At 37.4% G+C, this 18,721-nt stretch overlaps 1 protein-coding gene across 9 annotated transcripts in view; it reads right to left on the reverse strand.

Annotated features, from left to right (window-relative positions):
* Window positions 1–10,961, reverse strand: part of rapgef6 (Rap guanine nucleotide exchange factor (GEF) 6) — a 119,031-nt gene extending 108,070 nt beyond the window's left edge. For 7 of the 9 annotated variants that reach the window (XM_048166833.1, XM_048166834.1, XM_048166835.1 and 4 more), the window contains exon 1: window positions 10,484–10,960. In XM_048166833.1, coding sequence (XP_048022790.1) covers window positions 10,484–10,588 — 105 coding nt within the window. In that variant the 5' untranslated portion in view covers window positions 10,589–10,960. Of the gene's footprint in view, window positions 1–10,483 lie in introns of all 9 variants that reach the window. The other 2 variants (XM_048166831.1, XM_048166836.1) reach the window with 2 other exon arrangements.
* Window positions 10,962–18,721: the final 7,760 nt, after the last annotated feature.

Here is an 18,721-nt window from a genome sequence, read left to right on the forward strand (position 1 = left end):
ACATGTCAGAACAAGGCCAACAACTACCAAATTATCAGGAAAAAGTCACATCTGAATATAAGTTCAAAGTTCAGCAGGTCAAAATTGCATTGTTGATAGAGAGGGGAAAAAAAATTTTTGCATTATAATTACATTCAGAAATAATGTAAAATACCAGTACATGAAATGAAATGTTGAAATGAAGACTTAATTTGTCATATTAATAGGCTGTTGTGTGATAAATAAGTGTTTTTTTTTTTTTCACACTAGAGTCCTCTTTCAAACAAGTGAAAAAGGACTCAGTTCTCTTTATGTTCACACCATTTAAAGGGACAGTTCACCCAAAAATGTATATGACTAACTTCTTTCAGACGAACACAATCGTAGTTATATTAAAAATATCCTAGCTCTCCCCAACTTAATAATGGGAGTGAATTGTAACCTAGATTTCGAAGTCTAAAAAAGCACATCCATCCATCATAACAGTAATCCACACGGCTCCAGGGGGTTAATAAAGGCCTTCTGAAGCGAAGCGATGCATTTTTGTAAGAAAAATATCCATATTTAAAACTATATATTAAACTTTAATCACTGCCAAACGGCAACAGCCGAATGCATGTTCACGAGAGAGTCGAGTGGAAGGGTGACCTCTGTAGGGCTGTCAAATGATTAATCGCGATTAATCGCATACAAAATAAAAGTTTACGTTTGCCTAATTTTTGTGGGTGTACTGTGTGTAATTATTATGTATATATAAATACAAACACATTCGTGTATATATTTGAGAAATATTTACAAGTATATGTATTTATTTATATTTTTATATAATTTATATTATATATAAATACAAATATTTTGTACATAAATAACATATTTCTCTTAAATATATACATTAATTTGTGTGTATTTATATATGCATATTAATTACACACAGTACTCCCATATATATTAGGCAAACTCAAACTTTTATTTTGTATGCGATTAATCGTGACCAAAGCCGTAGACCAAATTCTTTTTTTTCCTTTTTTTATTTTATTTATTTATTTTAAATTTTTTTTGCACTCCATTTTAATGGTTTAATTAAATTTTAGTAATCAAAAAGCAAGTCTAACTGAAATCATGAAAATTATATAATTTATTGACAATTTAATAAAAGTTTAACAAAAATTAAATCTTTAGGGCCCTATGAAATACGTTTTTGTTTTTCCCAAATTCCGTTTTATTCTTTACCAAATTCTGCGTTTTCTGTTTTAAGATGTCTGGATTCCATTTTAATGGTTTAATTAAATTTGAATAATCAAAAAGAATGTCTAATTATTACTTGAATTCATAAAAACAACAAAATGTATGAATTTTTTAAAATTAATTTATATGAAATGTTTTTTTTTTTTTGTTGTTTTTTCCCAGAAATTCTTTGTTGTGTATTAAAATTTTTCTGGCAATCAAATGAAGGCATAAAACATTAATTTAATTTATCTTTTAATCATATGAAATTAAACAAACTTTTTGTCAAACAAAGTGCTGCACAACAGAGCTTTAATGTTAAATTTAAGACATGGAAGAAAATCATAAAGAATAATAATTTGCGTGTTTATGTGCCCGATAACCGATATGCGAACCGATATTTATTTACTGTTATGCTTCTGTTTTTGACACGATTACACCACCACTGAACTGAACAAACCATTTTATTTATATCACTCCCTCCTGCATAGAAAACAAATCTTATTTATACACCAATAAATAGAGTCTGAAAGTCCAAAAAAAAAAAAAAAGTGCACTGTTACTAAACTGTTTTTGTTGAAAATTAGTAGTCTTTTTATGTTAATTTTAATCTTCATATTACAAAAAAAATTATTTTATTTATAAATAGCATCAGCAGCAACACTAATGTGAACAATAAGCAAAATAAAATGAATAGAATGTCTAATGTTTTCAAATGGAGCAAATAAATTTCTCCATATCGACTTTGCAGAAATGCAATATTTCATTTTAAACTAGTTTTAGTAGATTTATAAGCTGTTTAATAGGCTAAAGAGTGAAGCTGGATAATATTAAATAACTGAATAATATTCTCTGGAATACTGGAATATAACAAACAAAACATCGTATTTTATTGCATTTCTCAACTGGTATATCAGAATTATTAATAATGTTTTTGTTGTTCTAGATTATGAAATATCTGCTGACAGAGCGCATTTACACAACGCTTTATTTCCAACATGGCTGTATTATTTAATGCATGCAAAGTTACATCTTTATTGGTACAGGACATGACGGATTATCTTACGTGACTCCGTGAGCTTGTCTATTTCTCAGAGATGAGCTGCATAAACTAGCTACATATCAGGCATTTATGCAACACACCTAATTTGTGAATTAATGGCTGTTATGTTAAATAAAGTTTACTAATTACAGCAAAGCACGCCGTTACCTGTGCACACCGTTGTCCATTTTGAATTGTTTTTGTCGAATCATATTTATGTATTGCACGAGGCAATGGTGACATCAGCACAGAAATATTCATAATTCTGCTTTGCTGAAAATAAATCAATGATTGTTGATTCCTCAAATATCTTCTTTTGTGTTCAGCAGAACAAAGACATTCATACAGGTTTGAAACAACTTGAGGTTGAGGAAATGATGACAGAATTTTCATTTTTGGGTGAACTGTGCCTTTAAAATGTCCCTGAAATTTGTGGAAACACCAAATGAGGACAAATAAAAAGCGTGCAGTAGCTCTTCACTCACTGAAAACAACACCATATCACAATAATCCAGCACTAAAACAGCGTGTGAATGATGCAGTGCTCAACTGGAGCTCATCATTAACGTCTCTATGAATGATGGTGATATTTCACAAGAGCCCTAAAGCCTGAATTACACAAGAGTTACAACCACAATCAGTCACACTCAGCTGACTGAAAACGGCCGTCAGGAGCGTTTAATGTGCCTCTGAAGAAGCATTTCATTCATTCACACACAATCACATCACACACGTGTCTTCTGCTGAAACTCTGCAGATCAACCAGGGCTGTCGTTAACCATTATTTTGGATTATTTTGACGATTAATCGAGTAATCAGATACTTTTTGTTAAACAAACTGCCTTTAAAATTAGTTAAAATACATATAGGCAATAATATTTGGTTCAAATAAAGTATCAAAAGCAAATAATCATACGGTTTTAGAGAACAACAATACATACTATATAAACAATCATCTTATGTACAATATGCATTACATCATATGCCTGCAGATGGCGCCAACGGGTGCCATGTTACACTTTACAGCAGATCAAATCCTTTTTTAATATTGGCCAAATGACATTTAAATCAAATGTCCATTTAATATTTAATATTTGGCCACTTATTTACGATGTAAACGCTACAGCCACTGTAATAACACTGTACCGGCGATGGAAACATCCTCTGAATGGTTCATGATCAATAAAGCCTGATGCTCAAAGAGCCGCTCACATTCCCAGCATGCCTCGAGATCAAAACAATGCCAAACTAACATTTCAGGTTTGACCTCATTCATGTTCTTATTGTCTATTTCCAGCACATGGACGTACCTGACCTAGTGACACTGTAGTTCAACATAGTGTCAGCTTACAGCCCTCGATCTGACGTGTGACTAGGGCTGTAACGGCATGAGATTTTCACAACATGCATGAACATCTGAAGGTATGTTAAAATATACAGTACAACTTACTGAAATCCGTATCATGTCTCGTGTAATCGCTCAATCAGTGCTTCAATCTCGGAAAGACGTCAGTAAAACAGCTTCAATGTCACGTAATGTCACATTTACCTCAGAAAAACATGTGACCATAAACTCATTAGTCAGATAGAAAAGTGAACTCTAGAAAGCAACATTCTGATAAATATAGCTATGCACGTTCAGTGCTGATTTTTAAATTAATTTTAATTACATAGCATACTATTACATTTAATTACATACTAATATTATGCATTGTAAATTATGCAAGATTACAGCATTTAAATGGTTCTCATTTCCTATGTTCTCCTTGCTGTCATATAGTGTCTCTCTCAGTGAATGGGACACAGATTTTACTAGTAAAATTTATAAAATGAATAATATATGTGTCAAATAATGTTCTTCCTGTGGAAGAACAATAATTTACTATGAATTAAATGGAAATCAAATTAAATACAATTTATTGTGTAACCAAAATACCAATAATGCCCAAAAGAAAACTTTTAATTATAAACAAGCCCGAAATACACCGGGACTCTTAATTTGAAATGTCTGTACAATTGCAGGCTGATACTTCAGATTCTTACAACCGTATAAAACATTTTATATAAAGGCCATGAAGTAGACTTTGTAATAATTCATCAAATTGAGTTCATTAGCAATCGCTTGGCATAAATCTGCGCTTTTCATTGATTGAGAATCACTTTGAAGCACTCTGAAGCGCTGTTGCGCGAGCTTGTAGAACACTCAACAGCGCCCCCTTGTGACTTTGCAAAATGCATCGCCCGTGGGAATGTTAGCGGGAGTAAACAGTTCTGACACACACATAACGAGCAGCTACAAAACGACTAGTTAATCGAGGATAAGAGGATAAAAATAATAAAAGCAAAAATGTGTCTCCAAATATACTTGGGCGGCCGTTAATATACCTGGGCCGCCCGCCCAAGTAAAGTCTATGTGTGGGAAGCACTGCATACTATTACATACTATGGGCAATTTTATAATTACCTTATTAAATGTATCTGTGTTTTTTTATGTTGAATTCTTACGTCTAACCAGTTACTTTAATCAGTCACAAGCAGGGTTGCCAGATTTTCACAACAAAACCCAGTACTCAAAACTAGCCCAATCACGTTTTGGGGGGGTCCCCCGGTAAAAATTGCGCTCCAGGCAGTAAAATGCACATTTCTGGTGGGGTTCCCCTGGTAAAAATTTGCATTCCAGGGGGTAAATACCACATTATTTGAGGTCGCTTCAACACGCGAACATGAAAAACAACCTGCGCCCGATTACATGTACGTCTAAATGTCACTCTCAGTAGGGTGGGCGGCGTCTGGATGTTCACTAACAGTATATCACTGGTCAAGAAGTTCAAACTACACCTCTAAGCGAAAAACGAATACTGAGTATATCAAGGCCTAAAAACGTGCTGAGTGGCACTTCGCTGGTTTCTGAAGTGTTGGAGGCAAACGTTTTGAGTTTTTGTGTCTACATAGTATTTATATAATTAGTTTACAAAATATCTGCTAAGCCATTTACTTTCTCATATTAGAGCCTATGCATAAAAATAAACTCTTTTGTTTATGCAATTAAAGAAATTATATTTGTTTTAAAATTGACTTTTTTAACAAACAGTCATGTTGTTTCATTGATTTGAAGTGCTTGATTTGGTTTAAAGATGCTTTTTGCGCCCCCTTGAGGATTTAGGAGACAAACCAGTACCTTTCAACTGAAATTTGAATATTAGGAATATTTAAGTAAAAAATTCTACTGTAGTTTTTCATCCTTATGACGGCCCTTGAGCTTTAAACATGGTGAATATGAGACATCACTGTTAGCCAATAGAGATCAGCATGGGATCATTCTTCACTCAGTTAAATGATTCCACAGGTGACAATTAACAAACTTTACTAAATTGTCATCGGTTTACCAGTCGCAGGACTAGTTAAGAGACCCCTGAGACTGACCTAGTTAAGTAAGAAGTGTGAAATAAACAACCAACATCAGATGGATTCAGTGATGTTAATTAAGAATAAAGCGTTCATGAGGTCAGGAGCTCAACGGGTGTGGGCCGCTCAAACAGAATGACTAATGGGCTGATGGGGTTTCTGAGCGTCCCTGCTGAGCACAAACTGACAGATTCAGCTCATTCAACATGAACCCAAAACACCTTCAGTGTCTCTCAGATGAATCCTTCAAGTAAAGAGCATCACTCTCAGGTTGTGTTCGGTTAAATGCTTGACTGTGCTGTGGATTGGTGTTCGTTCGTGTTCGCAATTTCAGAAGGTGTGACTGGATAATGGATTGGTTGTGAATGCCATTTTCATTTTGCAATATGGCAATTAAGGGTGTGCTTAGCAGAGCCGTAACCACCATAGACACTGAGAGGGACAATCCCCCCAATAATTAGAAATGGCCAAACTGTATCATTGAGAAATATTGTCCAACATACGCGAACAAACACAAGAGCCTCTGAATGTGAACACAAACTTGCTTTGAAATGAATCCATGTTAACCATCTAATAAAAATAACAACTGAACATTCGTGAGTCTGTGCTCATTTCTTCAGCCGTTCACCACATCTGAGCGCAAAATCAAACTCCCATCAGGCAAAGCAGCTTGAGGGACGAGGTGGGCGGCATAATGCTATGGAAATTAAGACAGGGAATATTTGTTTTGCTCTCTTACGTAATGCTCGACACACCCATCTGGAAACGTGCTATCAGAGCGCTGAGAGCTGGTGCAGTTTGTGTTTGTGAGTCTGATCCTCGCCCACACCTGGAGCGAAGCGCGGTATCTGTAAACACACACTCGCTGATCTGTGTCCTGTCAGACCCGCTGGAAATGACCCAGCAGACAGCTCTCAATGAAGCACAGATGACCACGGCGCTTGACAATAACTGGCCGGGAACAACGTGGCATAGTTTTTGGCCAGCTCACAGTCACTTGCGCTTTTGTTTCCACTGAAAATTGCTTTTCATGCCACGCAAATGCAAACCTTTGATTTTCTGTCATTCTTGCTGCTGCGAATCCTGCAGACGTCACAGAGAGCGTGTTATCTAGCTGGTTAACACGGATGAGTGACCGGACAAACAACAACAACAAAACTGTAACTGATGAATCCTGCAATAAAACCAACCTTTGCACTTTGAACTGACATTTATGGAAGCTTGTTTCTGCCATGAAATAAAACTATTTAAAAGATAGCTGCAACTTTCCCCTCACAATTCTGACTTTTTCCCTCACAATTCTGACTTTTCCAATCACAATTCTGACTTTTTCCCTCACAATTCTGACTTTTCCAATCACAATTCTGACTTTTCCAATCACAATTCTGACTTTTTCCCCTCACAATTCTGACTTTTCCCTCGCAATTCTGACTTTTCCAATCACAATTCTGACTTTTCCAATCACAATTCTGACTTTTCCAATCACAATTCTGACTTTTTCCCCTCACAATTCTGACTTTTCCCTCGCAATTTCTTACTTTTTCTCACAATTCTGACTTTTCCAATCACAATTCTGACTTTTCCAATCACAATTCTGACTTTTTCCCCTCGCAATTCTGACTTTTTCCCCTCGCAATTCTGACTTTTCCCTCGCAATTCTGACTTTTCCCTCGCAATTCTGACTTTTCTCCTCGCAATTCTGACTTTTTCCCCTCGCAATTCTGACTTTTCCCTCGCAATTCTGACTTTTCCCTCGCAATTCTGACTTTTCCCCTCGCAATTCTGACTTTTTCCCCTCGCAATTCTGACTTTTCCCTCGCAATTCTGACTTTTCCCTCGCAATTCTGACTTTTTCCCCTCACAATTCTGACTTTTCCCCTCGCAATTCTGACTTTTTCCCCTCGCAATTCTGACTTTTCCCCTCGCAATTCTGACTTTTTCCCCTCGCAATTCTGACTTTTCCCCTCGCAATTCTGACTTTTTCCCCTCACAATTCTGACTTTTCCCCTCACAATTCTGACTTTTCCCCTCGCAATTCTGACTTTTTCCCCTCGCAATTCTGACTTTTCCCTCGCAATTCTGACTTTTTCTCAGAATTCTGACTTTTTCCCCTCGCAATTCTGACTTTTTCTCACAATTCTGACTTTCCCTCACAATTCTGACTTTTTCCCCTCACAATTCTGACTTTTTCCCCTCACAATTCTGACTTTCCCTCACAATTCTGACTTTTTCCCCTCACAATTCTGACTTTTTCCCCTCGCAATTCTGACTTTTTCCCTCGCAATTCTGACTTTTTCCCCTCGCAATTCTGACTTTTCCCTCGCAATTCTGACTTTTTCCCTCGCAATTCTGACTTTTTCCCCTCACAATTCTGACTTTTTCCCCTCACAATTCTGACTTTCCCTCACAATTCTGACTTTTTCCCCTCACAATTCTGACTTTTTCCCCTCGCAATTCTGACTTTTTCCCTCGCAATTCTGACTTTTTCCCCTCGCAATTCTGACTTTTCCCTCGCAATTCTGACTTTTTCCCTCGCAATTCTGACTTTTTCCCCTCACAATTCTGACTTTTTTTTTTCTCACAATTATGACTTTTTCCTCTTAATACTGAGATGCACCGATCAATCGGCCAGCGACCGGAATCAACCGATTTCCCGCATGATCGGCCAGGATCAGTGACCGGCCGGTCAGTCTCACATATTACAGATTCGGAGCAGATCCGTTTTGTTGCCGGCAGCACAGGCTATAACATCAGCTGTGCGTTCTTGCTCTCTTCTCTCCGATGACAAAGTGACACCACCCGCCTCCTCTCTCTCACTCGTCTCATTCGCTCCGGTTAGTGCTTGTACCGCACATAATTTTAGTCATTCCCACAGGTTTCACGCTCACACCAAAAGCACGCGCACCACTGATCTATATAAGTGACGCGCACAAGCCGCTTCTCAGTCTCAAACAGCATGTGAGTCACAAGTACCAAAATGAGTGGCTTACTGCGCTTGAACAGTCAAATACATACAAAATGCTCGTCTTGGCAACATTAAATAGTTGAGACAGAGAACACATGCTGTGTAACAGTATATTGGGTTTGTGTAAACTCTTAAAGTGACAGCTGCTGTCCGTCATGTTCATCAAAGAACAAAAGACAAAGAAAATCACTTTCTGCTCTTTGCTCTTGAAGTATTATAACTTTAATTATAAGCATTAATCTGTATTTAATTTTACAATGAAGACTGTCCAGTGTTATTTTACATGATTACTTTAACATCTGTAGTATTTCTGAATAATAACCTACTGCTAGACCCACCTGAAAAACATTTATTCTATTGCATTTAATTATACTCTTGTTTGCAATGTGTTTATTTGCTCTTATTTTATTACTGAGTTTTTTACTTTTGTTTTTTTGTTTTTTTTTTCATGAAAATAAAACTGTTCGAGAAACGTAGATTTTTGTTTGTATGCTGTCAATACAGTTCTTAGAAAGAAAATAAATCGGAATCGGCGAAAATCGGTATAGGCAGATCACACTAACAAAAAAATGGGAAATCAGAATCGGCCAAGAAAATTGCAATCGGTGCATCTCTAGTGAGTTTATATCTCCCAATTCTGACTTATTTTTGCAATTGCGAGTTTATATCTCTCAATTCTGACTTTTTTCTCAGAAATGTGAAATATAAACTCGCAATTGCGAGTTATAAAGTCCAATTCTGAGGGGGGTAAAATACTTTAAAATAGTTTATATCTCACAATTGAGACATTATAACTCGCAATTGTGGATTTATATCATGCAATTCAGAGAAAAAAGTCAGAATAGCGAGTCGTAAACTCGCAATTGCAAAGAAAATAAGTCAGAATGGTGAGATAAATAGCCACAATTAATTTTATAATTTTTTATTTTTCATTCAGTGGTGGAAACAAGCTTCCACAGATATTAAAGAGGTCTTGGGTCAAACTTATAGCAGGTTTTTGATACCATGACCCAGATTTACTCCAGAAATCAAAAAATGTAATCAGGAAGAACATTTGTAATAATTCACCACTAGTGTTGTCTTCTTAAAAACCACAGAATTAGTGTTGCTCAGCTGTTTCTTCAGCTTTGATCCAGATGTGCATCTCACCCTACAGTTTACACACACTAGAAAGAGGTCATGGCAACACTGTCATGCAGTCTAGCCCGCCAATACCAGCATAAAAACACAAACAGTCTTCCCTCCAAACATCTGCATACAGCAAGAATTATTAGAATGTGTCCCCAAATCTACTGAGCAGCATTTTAGCAACTAAATGAGGTCAAAATCGGCATGGTTTTGCGATTATGATGACTTTCTCGGTAAGCACGTGAGGTTTCTAGACGGAGAGGCCCAGAAACGCTGTCTAGTCAGTCAGCTCACTAGGATTTGAGACACAGCCCGCATCTTAAACTGCACCGCTGGAATGAATTACATTGATTTCTGCCATTAATAAATGACTTGAGCTTGATAAATGAAACTTTTTTGAAATATTTTCACTGTAAGCAATAGTTTACTGATTTTACTACTGTACTTCACCGAGGAATCAGTCTGTGGACTAGTTGAACATCTGTCAAATAACATAATGAAGAATACAAAAACATCCCTTAGTGACCCAAACCAAACAATTAGCCTAAAACAACTACTAAATACACATATTATTAACACTAGTTCATGAATCTTTGCTGAATGAGTCCTGAATTGAAACTAGTAAGCTTTCATTGTGATGATATATGAGAAATTTGCGCGTGTAATTAAGTTATTGACATTATAAAGTGTTTCTTCCAGTCATGTCTGCTCCGATAGAGTATTTCTGTGGGTGTTTTTACCTCAGCAGTTCGTCGTGTCGGAGGAGTTTTCAGCGCTTTCTTCAGCGATAAATCCACTGAGGAATTCATATTAAACTCTCTGATTTCCGGAAATGAAAACTTCATGTATTCACGTGTGTCCTTAAAATAGAGTAAAATATTAAACTGAATTGAAATAACGTAAAAATCCCATCATGAACCTCTTGAAGATTCAGAGAAATCTGGCATTGATTTGAGTTAGCCTCGGCTAGCATGTGAAGTTGAGTGAAGTCGCTGTTAAAAGTGTTGCTGAAAGCGCGAAGCAGAAAAAGTGAAAGATGACAAAAAACAATCCTTAATCCCTGGGACATTTCTCCATTTGTGACCGTGAAACATCAAAAATAATCAGAGGTTCGTATGATCTTCCGTGCAGAAGCGTCCAGCAACAGCCCATGATGACTGAACATCAGCCCAGAGCCCGAGCCGCCTCAACTACACTCACATGACTGCTGCTGGAGACCAGTGTGTACTAAACTATCACTGATCACTGACAAACCAGTGCGTACTAAACTACACCGATCACTGAGAAACCAGTGCGTACTAAACTACACTGATCACTGAGAAACCAGTGCGTACTAAACTACACTGATCACTGAGACCAGTGTGTACTAAACTATCACTGATCACTGAGACCAGTGTGTACTAAACTATCACTGATCACTGAGAAACCAGTGCGTACTAAACTACACTGATCACTGAGAAACCAGTGCGTACTAAACTACACTGATCACTGAGAAACCAGTGCGTACTAAACTATCACTGATCACTGAGAAACCAGTGCGTACTAAACTATCACTGATCACTGAGAAACCAGTGCGTACTAAACTACACTGATCACTGAGAAACCAGTGTGTACTAAACTACACCAATCACTGAGACCAGTGTGTACTAAACTACACTGATCACTGAGAAACCAGTGCGTACTAAACTATCACTGAGAAACCAGTGCGTACTAAACTACACTGATCACTGAGAAACCAGTGCGTACTAAACTACACTGATCACTGAGAAACCAGTGCGTACTAAACTATCACTGATCACTGAGAAACCAGTGCGTACTAAACTACACTGATCACTGAGAAACCAGTGCGTACTAAACTACACTGATCACTGAGAAACCAGTGCGTACTAAACTACACTGATCACTGAGAAACCAGTGCGTACTAAACTATCACTGATCACTGAGAAACCAGTGTGTACTAAACTATCACTGATCACTGAGAAACCAGTGCGTACTAAACTACACTGATCACTGAGAAACCAGTGCGTACTAAACTATCACTGATCACTGAGAAACCAGTGCGTACTAAACTATCACTGATCACTGAGAAACCAGTGCGTACTAAACTACACTGATCACTGAGAAACCAGTGCATACTAAACTATCACTGAGACCAGTGTGTACTAAACTACACCAATCACTGAGACCAGTGTGTACTAAACTACACTGATCACTGACAAACCAGTACGTACTAAACTACACTGATCACTGAGAAACCAGTGCGTACTAAACTATCACTGATCACTGAGAAACCAGTGTGTACTAAACTATCACTGATCACTGAGAAACCAGTGCGTACTAAACTACACTGATCACTGAGAAACCAGTGCGTACTAAACTATCACTGATCACTGAGAAACCAGTGCGTACTAAACTATCACTGATCACTGAGCAACCAGTGCGTACTAAACTACACTGATCACTGAGAAACCAGTGCGTACTAAACTACACTGATCACTGAGAAACCAGTACGTACTAAACTACACCGATGACTGAGAAACCAGTGTGTACTAAACTACACTGATCACTTACAAACCAGTATGTACGAAACTACACTGATCACTGACAAACCAGTGCGTACTAAACTACACCGATCACTGACAAACCAGTGCGTACTAAACTACACCGATCACTGACACATCAGTGCGTACTAAACTACACTGATCACTGAGAAACCAGTGCATACTAAACTATCACTGACACCAGTGTGTACTAAACTACACCAATCACTGAGACCAGTGTGTACTAAACTACACTGATCACTGAGAAACCAGTGCGTACTAAACTACACTGATCACTGAGAAACCAGTGCGTACTAAACTACACTGATCACTGAGAAACCAGTACGTACTAAACTACACCGATCACTGAGAAACCAGTGTGTACTAAACTACACTGATCACTTACAAACCAGTATGTACGAAACTACACTGATCACTGACAAACCAGTGCGTACTAAACTACACTGATCACTGAGAAACCAGTGCGTACTAAACTACACTGATCACTGAGAAACCAGTGCGTACTAAACTACACTGATCACTGAGAAACCAGTACGTACTAAACTACACCGATCACTGAGAAACCAGTGTGTACTAAACTACACTGATCACTTACAAACCAGTATGTACGAAACTACACCGATCACTGACAAACCAGTGCGTACTAAACTATCACTAATCACTGACAAACCAGTGTGTACTAAACTACACCGATCACTGAGAAACCAGTGCATACTAAACTATCACTGACACCAGTGTGTACTAAACTCCACCAATCACTGAGACCAGTGTGTACTAAACTACACTGATCACTGAGAAACCAGTGCGTACTAAACTATCACTGATCACTGAGAAACCAGTACGTACTATACTACACCGATCACTGAGAAACCAGTGTGTACTAAACTATCACTGATCACTGAGAAACCAGTGCGTACTAAACTATCACTGATCACTGAGAAACCAGTACGTACTATACTACACCGATCACTGAGAAACCAGTGTGTACTAAACTATCACTGATCACTGAGAAACCAGTGCGTACTAAACTATCACTGATCACTGAGAAACCAGTGCGTACTAAACTACACTGATCACTGAGAAACCAGTGCATACTAAACTATCACTGACACCAGTGTGTACTAAACTACACCAATCACTGAGACCAGTGTGTACTAAACTACACTGATCACTGAGAAACCAGTGCGTACTAAACTACACTGATCACTGAGAAACCAGTGCGTACTAAACTACACTGATCACTGAGAAACCAGTACGTACTAAACTACACCGATTACTGAGAAACCAGTGTGTACTAAACTACACTGATCACTGAGACCAGTGAGTACTAAACTACACTGATTACTGACAGACCAGTGTGTACTAAACTACACTGATCACTGACACATCAGTGCGTACTAAACTACACTGATCACTGACAAACCAGTGTGTACTAAACTACACTGATCACTGACAGACCAGTGTGTACTAAACTACACTGATCACTGACACATCAGTGCGTACTAAACTACACCGATCACTGACACATCAGTGCGTACTAAACTACACTGATCACTGACACATCAGTGCGTACTAAACTACACCGATCACTGACACATCAGTGTGTACTAAACTACACTGATCACTGACAGACCAGTGCGTACTAAACTACACCGATCACTGACACATCAGTGCGTACTAAACTACACGGATCACTGACAGACCAGTGTGTACTAAACTACACTGATCACTGACACATCAGTGCGTACTAAACTACACTGATCACTGACAGACCAGTGTGTACTAAACTACACTGATCACTGACACATCAGTGCGTACTAAACTACACCGATCACTGACAAACCAGTGTGTACTAAACTACACTGATCACTGACAGACCAGTGTGTACTAAACTACACTGATCACTTACAAACCAGTGCGTACTAAACTACACCGATCACTGACACATCAGTGCGTACTAAACTACACTGATCACTGACAAACCAGTGTGTACTAAACTACACTGATCACTGACAGACCAGTGTGTACTAAACTACACTGATCACTTACAAACCAGTGCGTACTAAACTACACCGATCACTGACACATCAGTGCGTACTAAACTACACTGATCACTGACAAACCAGTGTGTACTAAACTACACTGATCACTGACAAACCAGTGTGTACTAAACTACACTGATCACTGACAGACCAGTGTGTACTAAACTACACTGATCACTTACAAACCAGTGCGTACTAAACTACACCGATCACTGACACATCAGTGCGTACTAAACTACACGGATCACTGACAAACCAGTGTGTACTAAACTACACTGATCACTGACAAACCAGTGCGTACTAAACTACACCGATCACTGACACATCAGTGCATACTAAACTACACTGATCACTGAGACCAGTGAGTACTAAACTACACTGATTACTGAGACCAGTGCATACTAAACTACACTGATCACTGAGACCAGTGAGTACTAAACTACACTGATTACTGAGACCAGTGCCTACTAAACTACACCGATCACTGAGCAACGGGTAAGTAAACAGATAACCTCATCCTTCAATTCCACAAACTGAGGTCACTTTATAGTCTGAACACAACCTGCACAATATTATATTATGTAGTTAGATAATTTTTAATTTTAAAGCTTATTTAATATAATGTTTATTTCAATTTATTTACTTACTTAACCAAATGAAAAAGTGTGGAATATTGGACACTTCATTCATTCAACAGAAGGTGGATGTGTGTCACAGTTCCCTCGTTTCCCAGACTCCATTTCCCATCATCCTCCTGTCTCCACACCTGCACTCACTTCCTCGTCATCTCCCCATCATCACGGATTACCTGCACCTGTTCCTGATCATCTGCACTCCCTTTATAATGGACTCACTCCCTTCCCTCCTTGTCTGTCCTAGTGTCCACTAGATGTGTTTTGGTTGTGTTATTCTCCTTGGTTTGATTAAAGTACCCAGTTTTGTGGACATCCATGTATGCCTCATCTCAACCACACCAGCACCGTAACAATGTGTGCCTGTCACAATAATTAAATAACTGTCTGATTGTTGTGGATAACTTGACTGACAATTACATATAGTGTCTGTCATGGAAACTGTAATGTATTTTAGTAGACTATAAGGATGTAATGTATATGTGAATACACAGACGTACGCCAAAAACTGGGTACAATTGGATACAAAGATTGAACCCATTCGTGATGGCAAGAGGCATTGCTAAAAAGTCAGAAAAGTGAGAAAGATAAAAGACAAGAAAGTCACATTTAAACTGTACACTGGTGCAGAATGCAATGTTCTGACATTAAAGACGTTCAACTCACTGGCCACAAATTTGAAATTGAATAAATCGACCTGCAAGTTGCTTACATACACACCAGATGGCGCCATTGGGCCAGAAACTGCTGAACTGTGAGTTACTTTTAGAAGCATAAATTACTATTATTACTATTATTTTTAGAAGCATAAGTTACTAAATTTCTTTTAGTGTCCTGCTCATTTTTACAAATGTTTTATAACTGGTTAATTTTGTTAAGGTAATTTTTCATGAATTCAAATAACAAACATAACACACTTGTAAATAAAATGATTACATTTATACCATTATTTATTTATTAATATGTATTAATTTAATTTAACGGCTGAGGAAAATAAAGTGGGTTGAATTCAAGCAGCTCTAATGTAATCTGAGGAAGCATCTGAAGGCCTGCCGTCTGTGTTTCATGTATTGACGGACTCTGTTGCTGTAAATCACTTAAAAAAATGTTTAGGTTACAATTGCATCTGTTTCTGGAAAAAAATTGATTGATTTGATGTTATTGTTGTTTTGCTCAGATCTGTCTGGTTTGAGGTAAAGGAGGAGCGAGGACTCAAGATGTTGATGGGCTTTTATTGAACAATAAAACAAAACCAAAAACAAACAAAATGTATGTGCAAATTGCAAAGGAGCTGCTTGCCATCTTATAAAGATTCTTAGGGTACATTTACACAACAACAAAGTACTAAAAAAAAAAACATTTTTCACATACAGACGACAACATAAGTTGAAGTTTTTCTGCAGACAGTCTGATGTTTTGCTCCAGAATCTTCTTTGTTCATGATGCCATTTACAAGGTTTCCTGGCTGAAAAACACCACCATGCTTGACCGTGAGATGGTGTTCTCGGGGGTTGAATGCATCTCCTATTTTTCTCCAAATGAAAGCCACATTACTATGTGCAAACATGTCAGACCTCAGAATCAATGACCAAAAGGCTTCATCTTTGTCAGGTGAGCTTTTGCAAAAGCTCTTGAAGAAGGGTGTCCGCTGGAGTGTCTGCCTCGAAATGTTGGTATCAGCATTACTCAGGATGGCTTTGCTGGTGATCCTCTATGTCAACAGTGATTGTTTTAGCCTAGACGTCAGGGCTGTGTTTGGACGGCTATTAGACGTCTTTTAAATGCAAATTGCATGCTGGGATGGGTCACTTTTGTCTTTTGGTGAAACTCATTGAACTTTCTGATAATGCTTTGCACAGTTTCCACTGGTACTTGAAAACATTTGGAAATACCATGAATTGCAATTTACCAGAAACTGACTAGGGTGTATCAGCTGTCCCAAATTTATAGTTTATAGACCACTTCTATTATAGATTCTATTAGAATGCTCTAGGAGCATTTAGAGAATTTTGCGATAAGAAATTTGGAAATGGAACATTTTGCCAAAGTTTAAAAAAATAGCTAATATTTTTAATTAATATCTCTAACACAATGTCGTACAGTCTTTGCCCACTTTCTTGTATCATTTACAGTCAGAAGATACACCAAATAACAAAATTTGAATAATTTTTTATCTTAACTGTAAATACATTTAGACCTAGTGTAGTTTACATTTAGACATTTAGATAGTGACTGCTATCGGGATGTGAAGAGACTTTTAACCAGCATAACAAAAAATGTGTCTGGAACAAATTAATAAAGCTGTTATTATCAACAGTGTCCAGACGGTGGCAGTGTTCTGAATACAACCGGAAAGCAAATCGTGCTCGAGCTTCGTGAGTAAAACACAAAAAAAATTAACTTTTTTTTTTTTTTTTTTGTAAAGAAAAAAAAAAAGCAGAAATATGGTGACCTAAATGCAAATCATGTTGATAATCAGATTGAGTGGAAAGAGGTGTGGAGTTTACCTAGAACTGTCATATATAAAGACTACAAAAATCCATAAAACATTTATTCTATGAATGTGTGTTTACCCAACTTCTTTGGACTGATATTGAATATCTAATATTTAAACACAATTCATCTAGTAAAGATATGTTTATTGTATAAGAATACGAGTTAGGTGATTGATTGTAAACATGTAAATGGTCAAACAATAAACCTAACATCATATCACTTTAAACTGCACTAATGCGTTATATTGAGACTCTAAAAGATGCCAGATGTATATAATTCTTCAAGCATTGAATTCTCTCGTTAATTCCTTGTAATCCTCTGTATAATCCCCTTTAATGCTACTATAATATGTGCATAAAGAAAGAAAAGAAATGCAACATAAAGGAGACACAAAGTAAAGTGTTTCTTTAAACGCCCCTGTAGTTTTCAGTTTTGTCTCATTTTTGAGGTATTATTTTAAAAAGAAAACATCATTGTTCATATATTAGGTGCATGATGCAATCAACAGATAAGCTGTAATATAACAGGCTGTAGGTGTAATTAATGCTAAATTGTTATTTTCTAGTAAATTCATTAGGATTGAGTCAAATCTATCATCCAGTTGAATGTATTTTGTATGTCACTGACTCATATGGTTTACTCTGGGTATGAATGATCTGCTGTAGGTTAGTGTTGTGTTGTTGTGTGGCTGTAATTGGCGCTTTGACTTTGAAGCTCTGGGATGAAAGATTTGACAGTCTAAACATGAGTTTGGCTTCATCTGTACTGAGCGTCTGATTAGTCAATGTTTGCTCATGTTCTTCTAACCTCACTTACTGCAACACACGAGGAAAGAGTATGTGTCTGAGTAAGCTTCTTACACGAATTTGAATATGCTAAATACATCAAACATGCCTTACAAAGACACAAATAATGCAGACACTCATTTGATTCTCTTGAGTATTTGAATGTGTTTCTTTGTGGATGTTGTGAAGAGTTTTATGCTTTATTTTGATAGGATTCCTCAGACATCAATGTGTTTCCGTCCATGAAACTGTAGATCACTTATAAATTATAGTCTGTTACTGATTACTAATCACATGATGCAAACCAGAGCATAGCGAAGCCTCTACAAGTTCACTCGTAGAATTACCAGATATAAAGTTAACTGGAAATCATTCAAAATTCATTTTGAAGCAGGACTAGGACACATTCAAACCAGAGTGAATGAAGCATTAGGGAATTAATTGCGAGCAACTTACATTTGA

This window comes from Megalobrama amblycephala, linkage group LG18 (genome assembly GCF_018812025.1).
Source record: "Megalobrama amblycephala isolate DHTTF-2021 linkage group LG18, ASM1881202v1, whole genome shotgun sequence".
Classification (NCBI taxonomy): Eukaryota; Metazoa; Chordata; class Actinopteri; order Cypriniformes; family Xenocyprididae; genus Megalobrama; species Megalobrama amblycephala.